This window comes from Anarrhichthys ocellatus, unplaced genomic scaffold (genome assembly GCF_004355925.1).
Source record: "Anarrhichthys ocellatus isolate YVR2014 unplaced genomic scaffold, GSC_Weel_1.0 scaffold30, whole genome shotgun sequence".
In the NCBI taxonomy this organism is placed as follows: Eukaryota; Metazoa; Chordata; class Actinopteri; order Perciformes; family Anarhichadidae; genus Anarrhichthys; species Anarrhichthys ocellatus.
The window spans coordinates 763569-784453 of NW_022280060.1; the positions used below are offsets into that span (position 1 = coordinate 763569).

Below are 20885 nucleotides of genomic sequence, written 5' to 3' on the forward strand. Positions count from 1 at the left end.
GCATGTTTGCATGCGTACCGTTACTGTACACGGTCAGGGTTGAAGCACTGATGGTTGACCCAGGAGAGAGAGAGAGGCTCTGTCGTGTATCGCTCATTCGTCTTATGGGTAGCGGTGGTTATCAGCTGCAAAGACGGCCTAGTTCTACTTGCATTCACATGATAGAAGAGGGATTTCAGTGCAACCAGACACCAGATTAGAGGGACTGATAGAGGGACTTGAGCAGGACATCCTGTTGTGACATCACAAGTTTGAATTGAGCTCAGTGGTCGTTGTCACACGCCGTACCCGTCCTATCGCTGCAGTCATTTTATTTCCTGTCTAATAAAATAGAAAAAGATGCAATAATTGCATTACAGACAATGTATGTTTAGCATGAAAATAATGACATTTATAATATGATAACATCCTCGATAGTATACTGTATTACGGGCAGAACTCTGCTGCTCGTCTTCTCTCCCACTCCCGCACCAGAGACCACATCACCCCAGTCCTTCAAAACCTCCACTGGCTCCCCAAACAGCAAAGAATCCAGTTCAAGATTCTCCTCATTACTTACAAAGCCCTCCACAACCTCGCCCCTTCATACCTTTCAGACCTCCTGCACCGTCACACTCCCAACCGCAACCTCAGATCCGCCGACACCAACCTCCTTACCCCCCCTACTCTGTCCAAGCATCGGACCTGGGGGGACAGGGCCTTCTCCGTTGCTGCCCCCTCCCTCTGGAACTCCCTGCCCCAACACCTCAGACATTCTCCGTCACTCGCCACTTTCAAAACTGCACTTAAAACTCACCTATTCAAATCTGCTTTTAACCTCTAAAGTCAGTCATGTATGTTTTCTTTCTTTCTTTTCGTGTTTATTTTTCTTTCTTACTGTTATGATGTCATAGATTTTGTTGTTATTATAAATGCTTTTATTGTTTCTGTTTTTACCATGTAAAGTGTCTTTGAGTGCCTTTTAAAGCGCTATATAAATAAAATGTATTATTATTATTATTATGCTGAATCATTTTTTGTTCCTTTTTTGCCATTTTCGTAACAATATGAGGAATGCAACGTGAGCACATCCACAAAGTGGGTTCAGACTTCTAAACTTGCATCCGATATACTTTACTGCTCGCATCAACGCAATTAATCATTTCAGTGAAGTATTGAATCTTCACTAAATAACGTCCTTTCCCTGATAACGTTCTGTTAATCCTCTGATGCAATGACCCTTCTTCTCCAACAGAGTGAGCCAGAGGGCCACCATAGCAGAGCAGCACTGAACAGGCAGAACTGCTATGGATGCTGATCTCATGCACTCCCCCCTCTTTGCCTCACACAGCACAGAAAGGCTTCATTGTAGAGAGTCAGCTCTTCATGCTGCTCATCTGCATCACTCTCTGTCTCACAGGCCCTGAATGCATGACAAAAGCATGTCTGTCTTTCAGGGCGTTGTTATGCAGAATACACCCCTAATTATCCAGCACAAGTTGTGAATGTGTGTGTGTCACGTAACTGTACATCATGGTTCTCTCTCTCTTTTCTGCAGCATTTAGGCTACATCACGAACAAATACTGAAAACAATATCAGGAAGTAAAGTAGTTCTTGTTCAAAACTCTACCAAGAAATTCATTTTCCCACTGTTATTATCCAACTGTAATAAGACAACGGCACTTCAAAAATACGCTACTCCGTTTAATGTCAAAGGCAAATCCAAAAGGACAGCACAAATAGCTTTAGAAAAAGTGTGCCAAAGGAAAACCTGAACCAAAGCAGTAGACATGACAGGCGGTGTCACATCTATTAACAAGTACCTTCAACCACCAGCGGTACTTCCCTGGAGGGTTTGTTTTAAGTTCTCCCTTCCTTACATGAAACTAAATCTTGAAAACGTCAAATACAGAATCGATAGAGAGGCTTGGGGGGAACACCACTTGGCCTTATGTCAGCAGTTCTTTTCTGTACATGGAGTGCCCCGGTTTTGCCATTACAGCACTGCGGGGACCTCAGGGTATGTATAACCATTCAAAAGGGCAAAGAATGGAGACACGTTGTACTGTTACACACTGAAAGGCAAATGTAAACAAAAGAATATGAAGAAAAGGTAGCTTTTGTCATAAAAATAGTATAAATTAAATCCTATTCACTGGACATTTAAAAGGCACAATGCAATTGTGTACATGTTCAAAATAAATACAGTATGCTTGCAAGATTCCTTTTGTAAGAACTATTGTATATCATCCACTTAGCTGTGATCACCACATCGTCCTAACAGGAAAAATGATTGAGCTGATTTTGCGGGCTACTCTCTCACAGCAAAGTAGTCGGTGTAGAATTGCCAGTGGATCTAAAATTAGCTCAAACCAGTGACCCAACTCTGGCTTTGTGCCTTTTTCCAGATATGAGGAGGAACATGTGTGGGAGCTGTCAGCCCACGGGGTCCTGAAATACACCAACAAAAAGCTGAAAGCTAAGCTTAACTTTATTGGATATAATCTACAGTGATGCAGGCATATTGTTGACATGTAAAAATCCAACCACTCCCTTAGAAATGCAATTCAAGTTTTACATTAACTATGATCTTGCCTGGCCTTATTTCCTGTATAAATAACTTATAGTTTATTAAACAACATACACGTAGGTGTTTGTTCAAAAGCACTGCACTCAAATTAGCTTTACATGTATGCAGATGTATCATCACCACATATGATTATGGGTTCACCTGTTAATCAAACAGTGCTCTACATGTGTGCCTAATCCTGTCTGATTGTATCCAAATAAGACTGGGTTTCAGTTTGTGGTTTATGGTCGGCAAACCCAGCAAGGGTCTGTGCTAGATACGAGAGAACTCAAAGACATTACAGAGGGAAGTCGAGCAAAGTGTAAGAAAGAAACAAACTAGGTGCTGACACCGACTATATGTCAACTGCTGTGCATATGGCAAGTAATTCAAAATGTAAACTTGTATCAAATAACAACCAAGCCTAATTGCTAAGTTATTGTAGGTGCAATGAGTATCCTGGACGCCAACTTTAGCTTGCATGCAAATAAAAGCTTATACATATCATATCCTTCATAAAAGCCTCATCACTGGGATAAGTCCAGGAGGCATGATGCCATCTAGAACTCATATGTTATGTTGTAATTATTATGTAAGACATCTGCTCTTTTAGGAATGGTAATCTCCTGGCTGCTCTATGAGCATGTGGTATTGTAAGTGGCATACTGGACTACAAACAGACCGGCCTAAATCAGATGGCTCTTCAAAGAACACATACCACTTCAGGACTAGATTGCTTTATACTTGCAAAGCTATAGCCTGAGCTAAGAAGCTATGCTATAAGAGCATTGAGGGGACCAGTGCTTGTCACAGCATGGCAGTCAACATGGTAAGGCCATTAACGTATCTATGTCTGTATTTCTGGATTAGCCCAAACTGGATTTCTTAAACCTCGCATGCATCGTGGGTGTCTTTCGGGAAATTTCTTTCGCTCACAAATGAAATGTCACAAAAGCCTAAGCAGGTGAATTATTGCTATCAATAAGTTGCTAGCAAGCGGTAGCTAACGTTAGGTTGCTAGCCTCTCAGGTCAGTTGGAGGAAGGATCACACAAGGAAACAATCTGGCAAAATGTTGCTATCCAGTTAACCTGCTACCATCTAATGTAACGTTACAGCCATGTCGTCACGGCCTTATCATTTACTGCAGCTTCAATATGAAATAACAAATTGCTGAATGAGATGCAGTGTAATGTTTCAGAGGAAACATAATGACCCTGGGCTACTGTACAGTTAGCTTAGCAGCACCACCGAGCTAAGGATGGAGAAGTAGCCCGTTAACGTTACCTTATTTATTCCAGGCAGTGCAGCTCTTCTGTTGATGTCAACCGACACAGCCGCCGTTATGTGATACACTGGGGTCTCTTTTTAAAAAACACTTTAGTCCCGAGAGTATTCTGAAGAATACAACATTGTTTATGTTGTGTAACGGCGTTACTATTGAACAAGGACGTTGGTTGACAAAATCTGTATCTTTTAGTCCTCTTGTGTGTGCTGGAGCGAATCCATGGGCTAAACCATTCGCTCTTTGAGAGGGGGGGGGGGCTGAATGAAGTGCTGAAGTTTGCATTGTCAGTCTGGTACCAACCTGACGTTTGGTGTACTGTAGGGCGTACATGTTAAGTCGGCTCATATCATTGTCAACTCTTTACTAGTTGTGAGTGACAACAAAAGTGTTACCAAAGCTGCGAGGTATATTTCGTACACCGTTGAGGTCATTATTTAACGTAGCTCTTCCTCCACAACTCGCTGATACAAACACAGAGAGGCTACCTAGCAACTGTGTCGCTGACCATGGTGCTAAAAGAAAAACAATCGATTATGGGTGCGTCCCACTCAGAGGTCATTGGCGTGCTATTCAGTTATTGTTACCTATTTATCGCTGTAATAACGTGGGGATATTCATCAAACGGTCACAGACACTTTTATTCCTACTTTGTGATTTACAAAATATCAGTTTAGGTTAGTTTACGTGATGTTGTGCGAATGATTTGGTATTTATCATGTTTTCAGTCAACTGAGAACTGAAACAAAGCTTTTAAACAAGTTCAATGTATCGTTTTTTGTAAAAAAAAAATTCTTCAATTGAATCTTTGACAACGTCAGTGTTTTGCAGTCAAATACATGTCATTAGATTACATCAGGCCGCTTTGGATTTTTTCAATAGTTCGTTTAGATTTGTTTTTATTTATTCATATACAGATTTTTTTTTCAACACCATAAAGACTATGAAGTCCTTAAATTGGCTTACAAGCACTTCTGAACAACAGCACACAATGTCCTTCAGGTGTATGTCTTCGTTAAAACTATGTATTCTGATGTGACACTCCTGATCCTTGAAGGGTAAGTAATTCTGGCCTTGTGCCCCCATTGCAGGTCAGAGCTCACATCTGCTACAAAAGAGCATCCAAGGGAGATCAAGGCTGGTATATGAAACCATTTCTACAGGATGTTACATGAAACTGAGTTGTTGGGTTGAGGTAAAACTATGGAGTTAAACATTTTATGTTATATGTTTTTATTTGCCAAAAATTTTGTGTTTTATGTTTCACATAAAAGCAAAAGCAGTAGAAGTAAGGAGTGCTAAAGTTACTGTGCCCTTTATCCTGCCTTATCCCTCATGGATGTGCTAGAACAATTTGTTGAATAAATACTTGATTTAAAAAACGATTACTTTGGAGTTTGGGGCCGTTAGTCATGCAGCATCTTAAGACATTTCAATTCTAACCTAACTAACTTGTTCAATTATCATATTTGACATTTTACAGTGCACTAATGATTAACAGTCACACCTTATGAGACACTATTACTGGCAGCCTTGCAGATGTAAATCAAAGGTAAGCCAAGATCAACAATTTTAACTTTTGTTTTTCATTTGTATTATAAAGAAATGATTGGCAGTTACCTATTCTTTTATTTTTTATAACATCACAAACATTTTACCTTAAACTGAAGGGTCTACAGCTGAAAAGTTTTCAATGACCACTAATACATCTTATCACAGGATTCACCCATTTGTTTTTATTTTATCAAATAAAGTCTGCAGGTTTTCTTCCAAAAACAATTGACTTTGTATGCTCTGCTCTGTCAAAAATGCTGCATTCATGAATCATGGGAAATACAGTGACCATAATTAACGCTTGTAAATATAAAGGTTTCCATCACTTAATTTTGTGGTCCAAAAGTCCTAATTATTACAATTGGCTGGATATTTTCATTAAGGTAGATACTGCAGTACTTTATTTGCTGTATAAATAAATGTGAAGGAAGTAGATCATTATATGCTATTACTTTTCCTGCGTTCATTCATTGTCTCTCCGAAACTCTGTGGCCACCAAGTTTTATCAGGTATCTCTTAAAAATGAGACTGTGTGTCTCAAAGTCACCAATCCCTTAACGCTAGATTTTATCTGTTAACAGCCAGTCAGCACAACAGTCCTGCTTAATTTCCATCATTTATTTCCTATTCATTTTAATTTGATGTATTATGCAAACATGATAGACTGCCCTATATGCACTAGGGACTGTGAGAAGACAAATAACTAGTTTTAAATTTGAATAAACAATTACATATTTGCATTATGTTAATGAAGGCATGTGTTAAATTAAGTTAAATTGCCTTTTCTGTCTATAGTTTTTACATAGGTTTACATTTGGGCCACCAAAAATGTATTTTAGCCACCACATTTAGGGGCTTGGTGGCCCATGAGGCCAGGGCTTAAAAATATTAGCATCTATCCCGGACTAAGCAACATATTTGAATGAATATGCATATTGATAAAATGACCTGTGTATACAAAACAATAATAGTAATAATGATAGTTTTGAGAGGCATATTTTAGGCACAGAGTGATCAATGTACATCAGTCAAAGTGATTCAGTCTATTACATAGATAATTGCTAAATATGACTGTTATGAATATAACAAACAACTTTTACATAATAAATCATGTGACACTTGAGCCACTACGATTTCCGACCGGCCCTTGAAAGCAGCATTTCACCCACTAAAGTCTGTTCCGTGGGTATTCCCATATGACGTGAACGCAGCACAAAACGACAGCAGGCAGAGGTGAAAAGTCTGGATCATGTTTTCATTCCAGCGGAGGCATACTTGAACGGCAAAAGGACATTGTACATAAAGATCAACAGGGCGGTTAGCAGAGCACGTCGAGGTTCTGTCCACCAAGAGAAGACATTGATGTTGTTGTTAGCCAGCCAGCTAGCACAAGCTGAAATCTGTTAGCTAGCTAACGGAGGACCCTGTTAGCTAACCGCCACCATCGTCGCTCCTAGCCAGCTGTGCATCGCCCTGTCCTCCTACGATGGGAAACACAGCGACTGCCAAGAAAGGCAATGAGCAAGAAAGCGGTGAGTACCTGAGAAGCATCCAGCTAGCATGTTAGCCATCTCACGTTGGCTGTTTATACAGCGTTTGCATTTGATAAAGTCAGTGGAGTGCAGCCTTTTATCAGTCAGTTGTTGTCCAGTGGTAGCAGACAGCAATGTTACAGTAATAACTAAGAACCATCTTTGGTAGGGCAGTTTAGGTTTGTTAGCCTAGCTCCCTCGTTATGGTGTCTGTTTGCTTATCCCACTTGGAAACAGTGCCACAGATGATGCACCTAGCCAGTTATTAAAAGTAACCTATGAGCAAATGGCAGTGAGGTCCTCGCCATCCTGTTTGAAGGTCTCCCACAGCAGTGAATGCAAAGAGATCCTTGACTCAACGAAATTTAGGATTATATATTTTTGCTCACACTGTAACGTGTAACTGAAGTTATCAAAGCACAATGTTTAAGTTCCAAATAGCTAATATCAGCTGCCTGGAGCCCGGATAACATCAGCAAAAATGTGTTTCTACTGAAGTTGCAGCACAAGGCCTAGTCACTGCCAACAACAACAACAACAACAACAACAACAACAGGTACCTGATAGGACTGAGAGACAAGTGGACCAGATGGCTGCGTGGTGTGGTTAAAGCAGGATAGTGATGGTAATGATGATGGTGGTGGTGTTTTTGGTGGCTTTGTTTTCAAAATAAGGGCTACAAAATGGCTAGCAACGTTTTCTATCCAACCCCCTCACTTGATGTGTCATGTCAGCTGTAAATCAAAAATGTTATGCCTCGATCGCTGCTTTCTCGCACCAACATCAACGTGTTGCCTTGGTGCTACAACAGCAAGGAGAGGTAGCTCCCGTCCTTGTCAAATTGCACCTGTTTAATAGCAATTTCTCAATCTGAAGGGCTCCATCAATCACTTGAAAGCAATAGCCAGAGGCCACTGTGTTGTGTTTAGTGTTCGTTTGTCAGTAATGACCAAGCTAATCCGCTAAACTGTCTGTCTGGAGAGCACTGATCTTGACCCGCTTTCTGACTGGCAGTAGTCCATACAGTCTCGCAGCCTTGTTATACAAGGTAACTGTAGTTTCTGCAGGGATGCATTGAAAGTTGTGTCCAATAATAGTGTGGCGCAAACTGCCAGGTACAGAAACAAACTGTTCACACATTGTTGGTGTCATTTATGTTTCTGTTTGTATTTAATTCAGAGGGGCTCACACTGCTGTAACTACAAAACAAACAAAAGAGTGTGCAGCATTAGGGTCAGTTCGTCCGGGTGACTTTAAGCAAAGGGGAAAGCTCTTTGAAGAACTGCATTGTTAAACTTTACCACCAGAGAGCACGATAACCTGGAGATAACTTCTCTCTAGGTCAGTCAGTGGGTGTTACAGGCCTCCAATTCCCTTATCAGCACTCTGAATGCGCCACAGCTGCACAATGTTTTTGACATAACCATAAGAGGCTGGCCTTTTATGTGTGCTTTGCGTACTTTATATACCTTTGTCAAAAACAACATCACCATTTGCATTTCAGACCAATAAGTGTTTTCCACACCACATAGAGAAAGTAGACATGCAGTTGGCTGCTTGAACTGAAGCAGAGTACTTGAACAGGAAGCTTCATTTTTATGTGGTTAACCAAGCATTGCGACGCACTTGGCTGCATACAGGAAGTGTGTATCACTCGTTGGTCTTCAGTCGGAAAACGGTTACTTTGCCTGTGAGCCTTTTCACTCACATTTGTCTCTAAATGGCCCAGGGAAAGGAACAATCCTTCGCCAGTCGCCTTTTCCATCGATATCGTAAGAGTAGCCAAGAGCAGAGGGGACAAGAGAGCGAGGTGCCTCATATATCTGAGTTCACCATCATGTGGGATAAGTTCAGTAAGTGTGATGTGTTGCTTTTACACCTAAAACTTGTCGGCTGCCATCTGCAGCTTTGAGCCGGACGCGTCTCTGCTTGCTTTTGTAGTTTTTGTGTGTCGGAAAACTGATTTTAAAGAAGCTTGACCAAGTGGTGTATTAGTCTAATGTTGGTTATGAGTATTTATATTTTCATGCACATTGTTGGTCATGAGTTTGTATCAAGCACACGGATCCAGTAAAATAAGCGTTGTAGAACGGGCCATTTGTGGTGCTTCAGTTGCTTGCATCATCTCTGTCCTGTCATTTCTGTGTACTGTTTTTCAAGTATGAAATGTGATATATGTGTGCTTTACTCAATGTCTTTTCAATCACTGTTGTATAGTCTATGTGACAGATATTTGTAGTTTTAACAATATTTTGTTTATTGAAAGATTGTTTAAAAAAAAAAAAAAAAAGCTTCCTGCAATACTGGTAATAAAGAAAGAAAAAGTTAGGTCTAAGTATTAAAGGCGACCTACTGTGTAGAATCAAACCCATATTGACAGAAATATCCACTTATTGCTTGATTGTAAGCAACTAAAAACCCCTGACTATTGGTTTTAGCAACAGTACTGCTTTCATAGTCAATTGAAGAAATCCATTTTCCAACCAAAATGATTTTGTTACTTAAAGGTAGACTATTTTCATCAGGTGTATCTTCTGTCAGGTGGTAGTTGTCCTCTCCTGTGTCACTTTGTTACGTGTTGCATTTAAACCACTTGAATCTCAAATATTCTTGTTTTAAGCACTTCATAAATGTTTCTTCCTCTCTTTCTCTTCTCCACCATTTCCATCCATGTGGGTGAATGTTCCTGCAAACCCTTGGGTGAACTGTAGAGACTTTTGGTATGCTCACTTTTCCATGAGCCGTCCTAAGTCACAGAGAACAAGTTAATTCTGCAGTTTAAGCCTACCAGGCTTTGTATAATCCTACATCTAAGTATTGCAAAGACTGAGGTTAGTTAGGATAGTCTGTTAACATACAGCTTCCACATAGTCCTTCAATGCCAGGTATGCATTTAAATCAGCAACTGCATACCAAATGCACCACCAACACGACATTAGATACCTGCCATGACTCTGTGACTTATGACATGTCATGTCTGCTGTGACTTTCACAATGTCTTTCTAATGCCTGCACTGTAGCCTCAGTTATGTTATCTGCCCAGTAGTACTGCCTCCCTCCTTTACTCCCATCTACTCTTGAAAGAGATGCAGAATAGCTCGTCTTTGAATTGGCCAACTCTGTAAAGTCAACAAGAGCTTTTTTGCATCACTTTATTAATTATAATATCCTGCTTAGGCATGTGTTTTTGAGTGTGGGGGTATTTTTTGCTGTTTTGTATATTCCTGCATCCTCAGTACTTGACATTTGCTTGACCTTTTTTAAAATGCATTTGTTTCCCTAAACATGTGAACTGCCTTTGTTTATTTTCCTGAACACGCTAAAGTGCCCCAGTTTATTCTCCTCAACATGCTCAACTGACACCGTGTGAGTACCAACATGCTGATTGTTAAATCACACTTCTGTCTCTGTTTATAGTGAAAGAGTTCTTAGCTAAAGCCAAAGAAGATTTTTTAAGAACATGGGAGTGTCCACCACAGGTAAGTTGTTTCCTGTGTGTACTTTGCGTTATAAAATTCAAACTTTACTTTTCTCTTAACTCGCTGGACTTCATGGTTTCATAGATCTTGTTGACTTGAATCATAGCTGAGTGCATAATTGTGCTGTGACACTAAAGCATGTATTGTACAAACATCACCCATCTTATGTGTTTTTACTCACAGCTTCATGGAGACAAAATGCCACATAAGAGCTGCACTGACACCAAATTTACATGCAGAAATAAAGCATTTTAATCATCAGTTTGCTGTCCTCACTTCCACTGCCGATGTTTCCTCAGAGCACAACTGGCCTGGATGACTTTGACAGGTTCAAGACGCTGGGCACTGGCTCATTCGGGCGAGTTATGCTTGTCAAACATAAAGAAACTAATCAGTTCTACGCCATGAAGATCTTGGATAAACAAAAAGTAAGTGCGTGGCTTTAAAGAAATCACTTTACCCATCTCAAAAGAACTAGTGTCAGGAAGCCCGGGTAGTCTGTGAAAAGCACACTCCTGCAGGCTTGACAAATGCTGTAAAATGCAGTAGATCTTGTAAAAGGAAATGGAACTTTTCCTCTCGTGCACTGTGACCAATGTTATCGCTGAAAACCTCAGAGGCACTTCACATGAGAGTTTCGATCTTTTAATGCTGATGTAAGAGTCGTAGGAGGAGGTTAGCGTGTCCTCGGTGCGTTTCTCATGTAGCGGTACACTGAAGAGCAAAAGCTGTCTGACTTTCTGTTTCAGCTGTAATGCTGAAACGCTTTCCTTATAACCACCGATGTCTGCTCACTTTGGCTTCTTTTTTTTGTCTTCACACTTTGTACACTGAACTTTTATTAGTCCTTCACAGTGGTCTTGTTTTTTTTCTTATCTTACTACTGTATGCTACTACTAATCATATACATGTTACATTGCTGTTGAGCATTTCCCAAAGCATGCCATGCATTCACAGGTTTGCAAATGTGTTTTTACTGCCTAACAGGTTGCCATTGTTTTCCCTTTAGCTATTTCGGCAGCATATGCAAATTAACTTGCAGAGGCTTAAAACTTGCTTGATATACTATCAGTAATTCATCACAGTAACAGTCATGGCCAGGTGTTGTGTCATTGAGTGGTAATGCAGTTGAAACTGTGGATTGAGTTAATGTTAGACTTTTTTTATTCTTAAGGATATAGCAAATCAGGACATTCCTTTCTGTGATGTCCACTTTTTGCTTATTAACTTTTTAATCAGGCAAAGCTCTCTCAGAAATCATGGGTCCTTGTGGCTCTGCTTTACATTTAGTTTGGGGAATGATACGCCACACATACATACTCGGTTATCAAGAACATGCTGTGCTTAATACAACCGTAGTACTTGCATTGTGCCTTGTGTTTTTCAGGTGGTGAAGTTGAAGCAAATAGAACACACACTAAATGAGAAGAGGATACTACAGGCCGTCTCGTTCCCCTTCCTCGTCAGATTGGAGTACGCGTTCAAGGTCCTTGCTCGCGCGTTTTTATATTTTTCACCAAGGAATCCCAATGTGTTCATCTGACACAGTGCTACAGTTGAAATAGTATTAATCTCACAATGACCAGCCAGTTTTATGTTTGTAATTAAAAACAACCTCAACAGAAAAGATAACCCCATAATGTACCATCACTTTTGTGTTGTTTTATTTCCCTACTTGAAGACCACCTACCATTTAATATGTGATCAGGTGGTACAGGAGACCCCTGCTTAAAGATGTCTTGCTTTGATTAACAGGACAACTCAAACCTCTACATGGTGATGGAATATGTGCCCGGTGGAGAGATGTTCTCTCACCTCAGACGTATTGGAAGGTTCAGGTATAGTGTACATTTCGATTATATATTATTTGAGTCATTGTTTTTTTTTTTTTATTGTAAAATGCTATATCAGCCACTAATAACTGGACATTTTTCAATTCGCTAACTGTGGTCTGTCAATGTCATGGAATAGCTCGAGACGGACATTATTTTCCGGCTATACAATGAATGATTGAGTTTGCTCCTTCACTCAGAAGAGACTCGTCTTCATATATGCCACCGATGTCTGACTGCCCACCCTCCATTCTTTCAGTGAACACCATGCAAGATTTTATGCAGCTCAGATAGTACTCACCTTCGAGTACCTTCACTCCTTAGACCTCATCTACAGAGACCTGAAGCCTGAAAACCTGCTCATAGATCAACGCGGTTATATCCAGGTACACGGTCTGTGTGAAGTTGATAATAGAAAAAGCAAAGGTATCGGTCTTCAACAAGTTCTGTCTGTAAAGTATTAGTTGTAACTGAGAAGGTAATCGGAAACACATCAGCTGCTAGTAGAAAACACCCAAGAAAGAGTCGGTGGACCTACTGCTTACAAAATAGAGAATTAACACATTTAGTCGGTTTAATCCAAGTTAGATGTTAAAATACCAGATGTATGCTTCTGTTGACTATCATGGTTTGAAATGTAGTACATGTGGACTTTGCCTTTACGTCTTTACTTTTCTTATCATGCTCCTATTGTTCTTTCTTCAGGTCACAGACTTTGGCTTTGCCAAAAGAGTTAAAGGCAGGACCTGGACATTGTGTGGAACTCCTGAGTACCTGGCTCCAGAGATCATCCTCAGCAAGGTGAACCCTTTGTACCCAATACAGCCCACTTACAAGTAATGACATTCAGCTTTAAAGGGTCTTCACATTTATATTTAGAGAAAAGAATTCTAGTTATTTTTAGGGATAGTAACCACAATTCTATGACAATAATAATAAAGTTACAAAGTGCTTTACAATAAAGCAATCTTAAATCTAAAAACATGTACAAGATATAAAACAGGATGAATAGCTGAAATAGTTCCAATCGGAGGGGAAATCCGGTTCGAGGCCGTGGTTGTTATCGATGTTTGGCCCAGTTTATCTGATGAGGTGAGGGGTTTACTGATCTAGTCTTAGACCTCCAAAAACATGTTTGATATTTGAGTTCAAATCTGGATGATAACGTCAGTACTCTCTGAGCTGGACTATAATAGCCAATGAGAGAGACAAGCCGGAGCAGCTGACTGTGTTTCCAACGGTAAAAGTTCTAGCCCTTGAGGCTAACGTAAGATAACATACGACTGTTGAACGATGTTAAACTCTCACCTACAGTTCCACCTAAAAGTGGGGGACTTGTTTATACAGACATCCAATTATTAGACAGTTGCATGATGTAAATATAAAACCCCACAATTTAAAGCAAAGTGCAGAGCCAACACGAGACAAAAATGTGTCACTCTGGTCTTTATGCATATCTGACTGCTCTGTATGTCTCAAGCCTTCATTTCCGGTCATTATCTGAGGTGCTTTTTGCGTGAAGATAATGGATTTTTTTTTCTGTCCGTGACTCTTCCAGGGCTACAACAAAGCTGTGGACTGGTGGGCTCTTGGAGTTCTCATCTATGAAATGGCTGCTGGTTACCCTCCCTTTTTTGCTGATCAGCCGATCCAGATCTATGAAAAGATTGTGTCTGGCAAGGTATGCAGAGATAGTTACATGCAAAGAGTTCAAATATTTGAATGCTCTGTCATTTATCTGCTTGCCTTTCAATCACAACCATCAACTTGGCATTGTTTCTCCGGTGTTTGGTATTGCTCTTTCGTATGCTGTAACCAACCATGTGTTTGTTATATTAATATGGATGAATAACGTGTCTTTGTGTTGATCGTGCTCGGCTCCTCGGCTCCTGTAGGTACGATTTCCCTCTCACTTTAGCTCCGACCTGAAGGATCTGCTGAGAAACCTGCTCCAGGTAGACCTGACAAAGAGATTTGGCAACCTGAAGAATGGTGTGAATGACATAAAAAATCACAAGTGGTTCTCCCAAACAGACTGGATTGCCATCTATGAGAGAAAGGTAGGTAGTCATTATGTCATGTTTGTGAACCCGAAAACATGTAATGACACATCTGTTACTATCCATCATTTAGTCCTTTTGTAAATTCAAGACATGAGGTTATCTTGTTGTGAGGTGATGGTGAGGTGTGCCCCTTCTTTGTAAATTTGTGTTGGGGTTACAAATACCTTTTCTGTTAGTAGTCATGATGGATTGGGCAGGGAAAACACTATTAAGATATCACCAGTTAAGATATGTATTACAGTGTTTAATTTGAAAGCTATTTTAGAATTAGTCTTACTCTTGAGATGAAAATGCTTTTTAGTTTTAGTCACATTTTGGTTTATTTTTTTCCTTCATAGTTTTAAAACTCATTTAAAACATTTGTGTCCAGTTGTAGTTTACATTTAAGTCAACTTTTAATGTTTTCAAAATGTAGTTTTAGTCTTAGTCCTGTTTCAAATGATCTGATTTAGTCATCAGATTATATTGAACATATTAAATCGATCTAGTCTTTCCAAACCCAATCATTTTATTATTTAGTGACACTTATTTTATATTGGATTATTTCTTATCGTTATCTGATTTTTTTTTTTTAAAAAAAAAAAAAAAAAAAAAAAAAAACACAGGTTGAATGATTATTGGTGGAGCCTTGTTATGAGGAGCGGCCCGTTATGAGAGCCCAACAAGCAAAAATATACGTTCATCATATTTTGTCATAGTTTTGTCATAGTTTTCGTGAATAAAATTAACACAGCATTTTTGTATCAATAATCAGAAAACAATTCCTTTATTTCTTCCTCATTCTTAGGTCGAAGCTCCCTTCTTGCCAAAGTGCAGAGGTCCAGGAGACACGAGCAACTTTGACGATTACGAAGAGGAGGACATTCGTGTCTCACAAACAGAAAAGTGTGCAAAAGAGTTTGCCGAGTTCTAGTAAATGGGCAAGAGTCCCGTCAGGGCTCGCATGTTTTGGGATATTTGCACTCTCCTGAGGGTTTATGGTGGAACCGAGGCCATCGCGTGCTCAAAACAAAGCCTCGTTCCTTCATTCCACACAGCTGAATGAGGTCCTTCTTGCCATGATCCTGCGTGCAGTTAGCACTATCCTATACACAGGCACATTATGCAGACACCCCCTTGTGCTGCAACACAAAAAATACTAGACCACGTTCTCATTTTTTGTCTTTTCTTTCTTTCTTTTTTTTCGTTTGCCGCTCCTTATTTCAATTCAAATAATTATTTGAAAAGCAACATGAAAACTAATCTTATTCCCATTTTTAAATGGCACAAAGAGTGAATGATTGTATTAGCTGGTATTGCACATATTGTGATTTAAGCTTCGGGAAAATAGAAGGGATTGTTTTGGTTTGCATTTCCGACATTGAGTCTTGCCAGTTATATGTCGTCTGTTTCATGACATGAGTGTGTTTTTTTTATATATATATATATATATATATATATATGAGAGAGACTTCCAATTTTCAAACACTTGGTGTTGTTAAAGCATGACCAAATTCCAAACAAAGAAACGTGCTTAGTGAAAGAACAGCAACACTGATGGCTTCTTGAAGTTTCTGAGTTTTAGCACTCAGACATTCAGTTCTTGAAGAGGTGAATTAACAGTGACAAGTGTTATTACGGAGCAGAAAGTTGTCAGTGCTGTATTCAGTCAATTGTAGCATTGTTTTATCCATATCTGGTCACATCTCAGACCAGGTGTGGTATTAAATGAAAGGAATGAGATGATATATTTTTCAGGTACAACTCTTTGTTTCACAAGGAAGGAAAACTAAAGGTGTTCACTCCACACAACGGGGGCATCTGTTTTTTTTGTTACGTCCGATACATGAAGTGTATTGCCGTGGCATAATTGCTGAAAGATCAGTTTGTTAGATTTTCGTAAGAGTATGTTGCTGTGGATGCGAAGCAGTGTTGGTCACATGGACATATCTTGTCCGTTCTGGGTTTCTTTCCAATTTTTGTTTGTAAATTGTGCTTACACAGCGCTCTGAGAAGACACTGTGCAACTGCCATATTTGTTTTATTTTCAATTTTACTTTTGCATGTTTGTACAGCAGTGTCACAACAAGCTAATAGTGCCCTGAAAATGTTCCCATCTTTTTTGTTGTTGTTGTGTTTTGTTACCGTTTTTAAAATAGTTTTATTGCCTGGGATGTTGATGCATTAGATCTTAGATTTTATCTGAGTGACGTGTTCCTCTGAATGATCCCATGGAAGCAAAACTAAACAGTTAACCATGAAATAATAACAGAAAATTGAAATATCATAACCGGAAAAGTATTCATCTTGGTCACCACTTGGTTGAAACATACTTACCTCAACTATAGCTTGTAGTCTCTTTGCATCATTTTTAACCAATTTGTACACTGTGATGAAGCAATATTTGCTCACTCTTCCTTCCTTTGAGTCAGGTCAGTCAGAGAACGTCAGCAGACAAAAATGTTTTTGTCTTGTTACAGATTTTCAAAGGGAATAAGGTCAAAAGAGTCTGACTTTTGAAGAACATTTTCATTGTAAATCTCTCCTGTTAAGTTATTGTCTACACATATTTAATACATATTTTCTCCCCTCAAGAGAAATATAGGTTTTATGAGGGATTTTTCTATACAGAGCATCACTCATTTCCCCTGAATTCGGACACATCGCCTGCTCTTTGCTGCTGAAATGTAGTCCCTGCCTCTGGCGTGACTGGTTGACATGTGTATTTAACAGGTGATTATAGAATCTGTATGTCAAAGGTTCAATACCTACAAGGCCACGGTATCCACTTGTTGAACTTCCAGAAGTCAGAAAAGATCCGATTGCTCCTGCTTTTGTGATTTTTTTTTTTTTTGATTTTTTTTAAAAAACATTTATTTTTTTATTTTTTTGGATTTTCTAGAGGGAAGTTTGTCCCTGCCGTCCACAGGGAGGTCAGAGTTTGAAGTCATTTCTGCAGGTTGGACACTCAGGGTTGTGGGGAAATCAAAGTTTTACATTTCACATCTTTTGGAAACAATAATGCATTGCTGACGGTCTTTAAATTTAACAAGTCTTCTGAAGTTTAGATCATTATTTGACATGGTGCTCAAGTGTCTGATGATGAGAAAAATGCAATTTAATCAAGTTCAACAATCTTAGACAACCAAATGTGGAAAAGGTTTGGTGACTGAATGCTTTTTTTTAAGATACTGATGTGCTGTATATTGATATTGGCTATGCCTGAATTCATGATTTTCATAAATTGAACACATGGTGTGACATTTGATTTAGCCCCAGTTTCATTTCAAAAGGCGCAACTGTATCGTGTGCTATTTTTTATTTATATTAGAATTACATTTTAATTGTTTTAACTTGCATAGTTCTCAGTATGCATAAGGAGACTCCAACAGTTTTATTCACAAAAGTGTAATCTACAGTGAATATAGTGGGTTATTTATTTGTACCACTTTTTCATTTGCCCTTATGAAAAATAAACCATTTATCGAAATTTAAATATTTTCAACAGTTAATACACATTGATGCCTCTCATACCAATTTTAAATTGTAGCCTTTTAGGTTAACTTTTTTTCTTATTTTTCTGAACCTTTTTGTTGTATTTTATTACTTCTTTTTTTTTTTATTTATTTTTTTTTTTTTAAAAGGAGACCCAATATTATTTTCCCAGTTTGAAGGATGAACAGAATGTAATTGCAGAATCGATGACATTTTTATTTGGACAAACTTTGAGAACTGCACCTGGGAATTCAGCATGTTTCTATCCAAACTGCCTGTGTGTAAATCTTCCCATGAAAAATGTGTAGGAAATCCACAGCTCTTCTTCTGTGTTATTTAGCCCTCATGTGTGTAATAATGTTTGTCATATTTGAAGTAAATGATGGCACTTCACACTCCTGACTGAAGGAAATCAGTTTATGAGTTCTTCGTAGCTAGTCACACATGCCAGTATGGGATCAATAATCTGAAATGTGTCTGTATTTAGTTCGTGGGATATTTTTCACATCATTTAGAAGGCTGACACGTTTTTCCCACCCATATTTACTTGTGTTTGCAAGGGGAATATACTTTGCTGTAGCAGATTTTATGTAACAAAGGATATGTCACTATAATAAATTCTTTTTATTATAACTAAAATTGTCGGTATTCAATGTAATGAGAAATATTGTATGTGTAGTAATTGCAGTGATCATGCTGAACTGCGGATGCTGGCGGTAAAACTGTAAAAACTCCACTTCCCATGATTCTCTGCTGTCATGTGGGCGAAGGAAGCTAAACCGATGAAGAGGGCTAGTTGCCTTTACTTGATTAAATCTTGATTCTATCAAATGAATACCGCCGTTTAATTATTAGTAAAATATCTCAGTGATTGGAAAACTTTTTTGTTATCCAACGTACGTGCGTAGCTTGGACGCACTGTTGTTGTCAAGCAGGAATCACCTAAAATAAGGTAACGTTAAATTCTGTATTAGCAAACCCAGCTAACTATCCCTGTTAGCTTAATACCAAATACGAAGAGGCGGCGATTAAATATCAGCTGTCGCCATCATAACGTTATTTCATTATTGTGCTGTGTTGTATTGCTCCTTTTCACTTTATTTATGTAACGTTACGTGTCAGTTAATGCAATTTCATAACGTTATTCTGCTATTTTTAAATCCAGCTAACAACGTGAGTGCATCCCTCCTGTCAGTTATCGATACAATACCAGCGTTAGCTTTGTTCTGGTCTTTAGCTGTGTTGTGGTTGTACGTCTCTTCACTGTTTAAACACCTGTACTTATTTACTGTTATTGCAGTGAGGATACCCAGTGAATGCCCAAGACTGCGAAAGAGAAACAATGGTGTTTGAGCTGCCAACCCACTGAGCTCTCCGAGAGAAGACATCTGATGAAAAATTACTGCAACGTTACAGATTGTAAGAGACTCGTTTAGCCTGTTTATGGCTAAGATTAGTGCTTTAACTTCAAACTGCGTTGGCTCAATGAAAGCACAAGCTTTCCTTGGTCACCAGCAGTTTATCCAAAGCATGGTTTCTGTTTCAAAGAAAACCTCAGTTCGTGTTGTTAGGAAGCTTTTAGTCCAAAGTTAAATTGTTTTGACTATTTGTCCAATGCAGCAGAAACTCCTCAGACCCTTTAGGTAGCTTCATCGTGAACTGTTTTGTGACCAAGCACTGTTTAAACTCATAATATCCCAAAATCCAAATTAGCGTATGACTTTTTAATGACACCAAACATGTGTGTGAAATTATGCACAACATTTTAATTACATTATAGTTGTTGAAGATTCTGCATACACAGTGTACAGTATTTCTCGCTTATGTAAAATCTGTGGAAAAAAAGTTATTTGAGGAACAATTTGTTATTGTGTTTCACGTTGATACATGTTGTATTGCCCGTTTTGTAGGGCTGCAACTAACAATTATTTAGTGTTGCAAATAATTTATTGTAATTTGATTGAATATTTTACTCTCAAACTGTCATAGTTTCAATTAACAATTGTAACAAGCAATAGCAGTTCACAGTTGAGGTTAAGTCTTTGTAGCTTTCAACAACATTTAACGAGTTTTTTTGAGTTTACAACTTGTTGAAAGTTCCAGAAAAAGCTAATATGCTGACTTTTGTGTACTTTAAAACCAGTGGAGAAAAGACTTTTAACGCTGTTGAAAGTGACTTTTGTGGTGAATATTGAACATTGATTTGAAGTTGCTACATGTTGTAATGACGGTTTGTTCGATGATTATTATTGTGTTTATTTTCTTACAGCTGGCATGGAAGACAAGGCAAATGGCTCTGTTGACACCAAAAGGTATTACATCCAATTAGTGTCAGACATTGTTTATTAAAAGATTTGAAAGAATGTGTTAAACAGCTGAGTGTGCATGCACATTAAGATGAACGCATTCACTGTGACTCCACAGCCCAGTGGAGAACGGCCAGCTGCCGGACCCCGCCAACTGGGGGGTCGCCGACGTCGTCGATTACTTCAAAGCAACAGGGTTTGAGGAGCAAGCCACTGCTTTTCAGGATCAGGTTGGTGTTCTCTTCCTGCTCGTGATGAAAATAAACTAAGAGTCGGTCTGATACGTCTCTCTCTCCGCCTGACAGGAAATCGATGGCAAGTCCCTGTTGCTAATGACGCGCAACGACGTCCTGACGGGACTGTCGATAAAACTCGGCCCTGCGCTGAAAATCTACGAGTACCACGTGAAGCCGCTGCAAACTCAACACCTCAAGAGCAACGCCTCGTAGCGCCGCAGGCCATCCCAGCACCCGCCTCAGTGACAATCATCGTGTCAGGAGACCCCAGGTTAGCTGCCACTCCGCAAAGACTCCTCTGGCCACAGTGGCACCTTAACACAATTTGAATGCTGTATGTTTTTACAAGCGTGGACTCCAAAAATGGGTTGCACATGGAGCACCCTCAACTGTTTACCCTTTTCATCCATTCTTATTTTCGCTGCTTGAGATACTGTATGTATTTTAACTTTTGTGTGTTTTTTTATGTGAAAGAAGGTCATTTTGGGCAAATACTGTGCAGGAAGGATTTTTGTGAGTGTGAGTGTGAGTGTGTGTGTGTGTGTGTGTGTGTGTGTGTGTGTGTGTGTGTGTGTG

At 39.2% G+C, this 20885-nt stretch overlaps 3 protein-coding genes across 16 annotated transcripts in view; 2 read left to right on the forward strand and 1 right to left on the reverse strand.

The window, feature by feature from the left end:
• The window catches only part of ttll7 (tubulin tyrosine ligase-like family, member 7), a 68538-nt gene extending 64478 nt beyond the window's left edge, over positions 1 to 4060 (reverse strand). For all 8 annotated transcript variants that reach the window (XM_031864205.1, XM_031864200.1, XM_031864198.1 and 5 more), the window contains exon 1: positions 3836 to 4060. The gene's annotated coding sequence lies outside the window, so the exon portion shown is untranslated. The remainder of the gene's footprint in view (positions 1 to 3835) is intronic.
• Positions 4061 to 6177: 2117 nt separating this feature from the next.
• On the forward strand, positions 6178 to 18400 carry prkacba (protein kinase, cAMP-dependent, catalytic, beta a). 6 transcript variants are annotated; one of them, XM_031864251.1, is made up of 11 exons: positions 6178 to 6919; positions 9631 to 9639; positions 10337 to 10398; positions 10698 to 10826; positions 11786 to 11884; positions 12154 to 12236; positions 12490 to 12616; positions 12936 to 13031; positions 13789 to 13911; positions 14126 to 14290; positions 15081 to 18400. In XM_031864251.1, exons 1-11 carry the CDS (start codon positions 6874 to 6876, stop codon positions 15204 to 15206), a joined length of 1065 nt encoding a protein of 354 aa, XP_031720111.1. In that variant the 5' UTR covers positions 6178 to 6873; the 3' UTR covers positions 15207 to 18400. The 6 variants fall into 6 exon arrangements, with proteins under 6 accessions (XP_031720111.1, XP_031720112.1, XP_031720115.1 ...); XM_031864252.1 differs by lacking the exon at positions 9631 to 9639 and having other exon boundaries at positions 6179 to 6919; XM_031864255.1 differs by lacking the exon at positions 9631 to 9639 and adding an exon at positions 7418 to 7544 and having other exon boundaries at positions 6180 to 6919; positions 10337 to 10826.
• An 80-nt stretch (positions 18401 to 18480) lies between these two features.
• samd13 (sterile alpha motif domain containing 13) lies at positions 18481 to 20879 on the forward strand. 2 transcript variants are annotated; one of them, XM_031864281.1, is made up of 5 exons: positions 18481 to 18719; positions 19068 to 19186; positions 20037 to 20079; positions 20192 to 20303; positions 20379 to 20879. In XM_031864281.1, the coding sequence occupies exons 2-5, from the start codon at positions 19084 to 19086 to the stop codon at positions 20520 to 20522; spliced, it is 402 nt and encodes a 133-aa protein (XP_031720141.1). In that variant the 5' UTR covers positions 18481 to 18719; positions 19068 to 19083; the 3' UTR covers positions 20523 to 20879. The 2 variants fall into 2 exon arrangements, with proteins under 2 accessions (XP_031720141.1, XP_031720142.1); XM_031864282.1 differs by lacking the exon at positions 18481 to 18719 and adding an exon at positions 18726 to 18940.
• Positions 20880 to 20885: the final 6 nt, after the last annotated feature.

Coding starts and splice junctions, on each gene's coding strand:
- prkacba (XM_031864250.1), top strand. CDS start 8,640: ATGGCCCAGGGAAAGGAACAATCCTTCGCCAGTCGCCTTTTCCATCGA. Junction 8,773..10,336: donor CATCATGTGGGATAAGTTCA/GTAAGTGTGATG, acceptor CTCTGTTTATAG/TGAAAGAGTTCTTAGCTAAA. Junction 12,617..12,935: donor ATCAACGCGGTTATATCCAG/GTACACGGTCTG, acceptor TTCTTTCTTCAG/GTCACAGACTTTGGCTTTGC.
- samd13 (XM_031864281.1), top strand. CDS start 19,084: ATGCCCAAGACTGCGAAAGAGAAACAATGGTGTTTGAGCTGCCAACCC. Junction 19,187..20,036: donor TTACTGCAACGTTACAGATT/GTAAGAGACTCG, acceptor ATTTTCTTACAG/CTGGCATGGAAGACAAGGCA. Junction 20,080..20,191: donor GGCTCTGTTGACACCAAAAG/GTATTACATCCA, acceptor GTGACTCCACAG/CCCAGTGGAGAACGGCCAGC.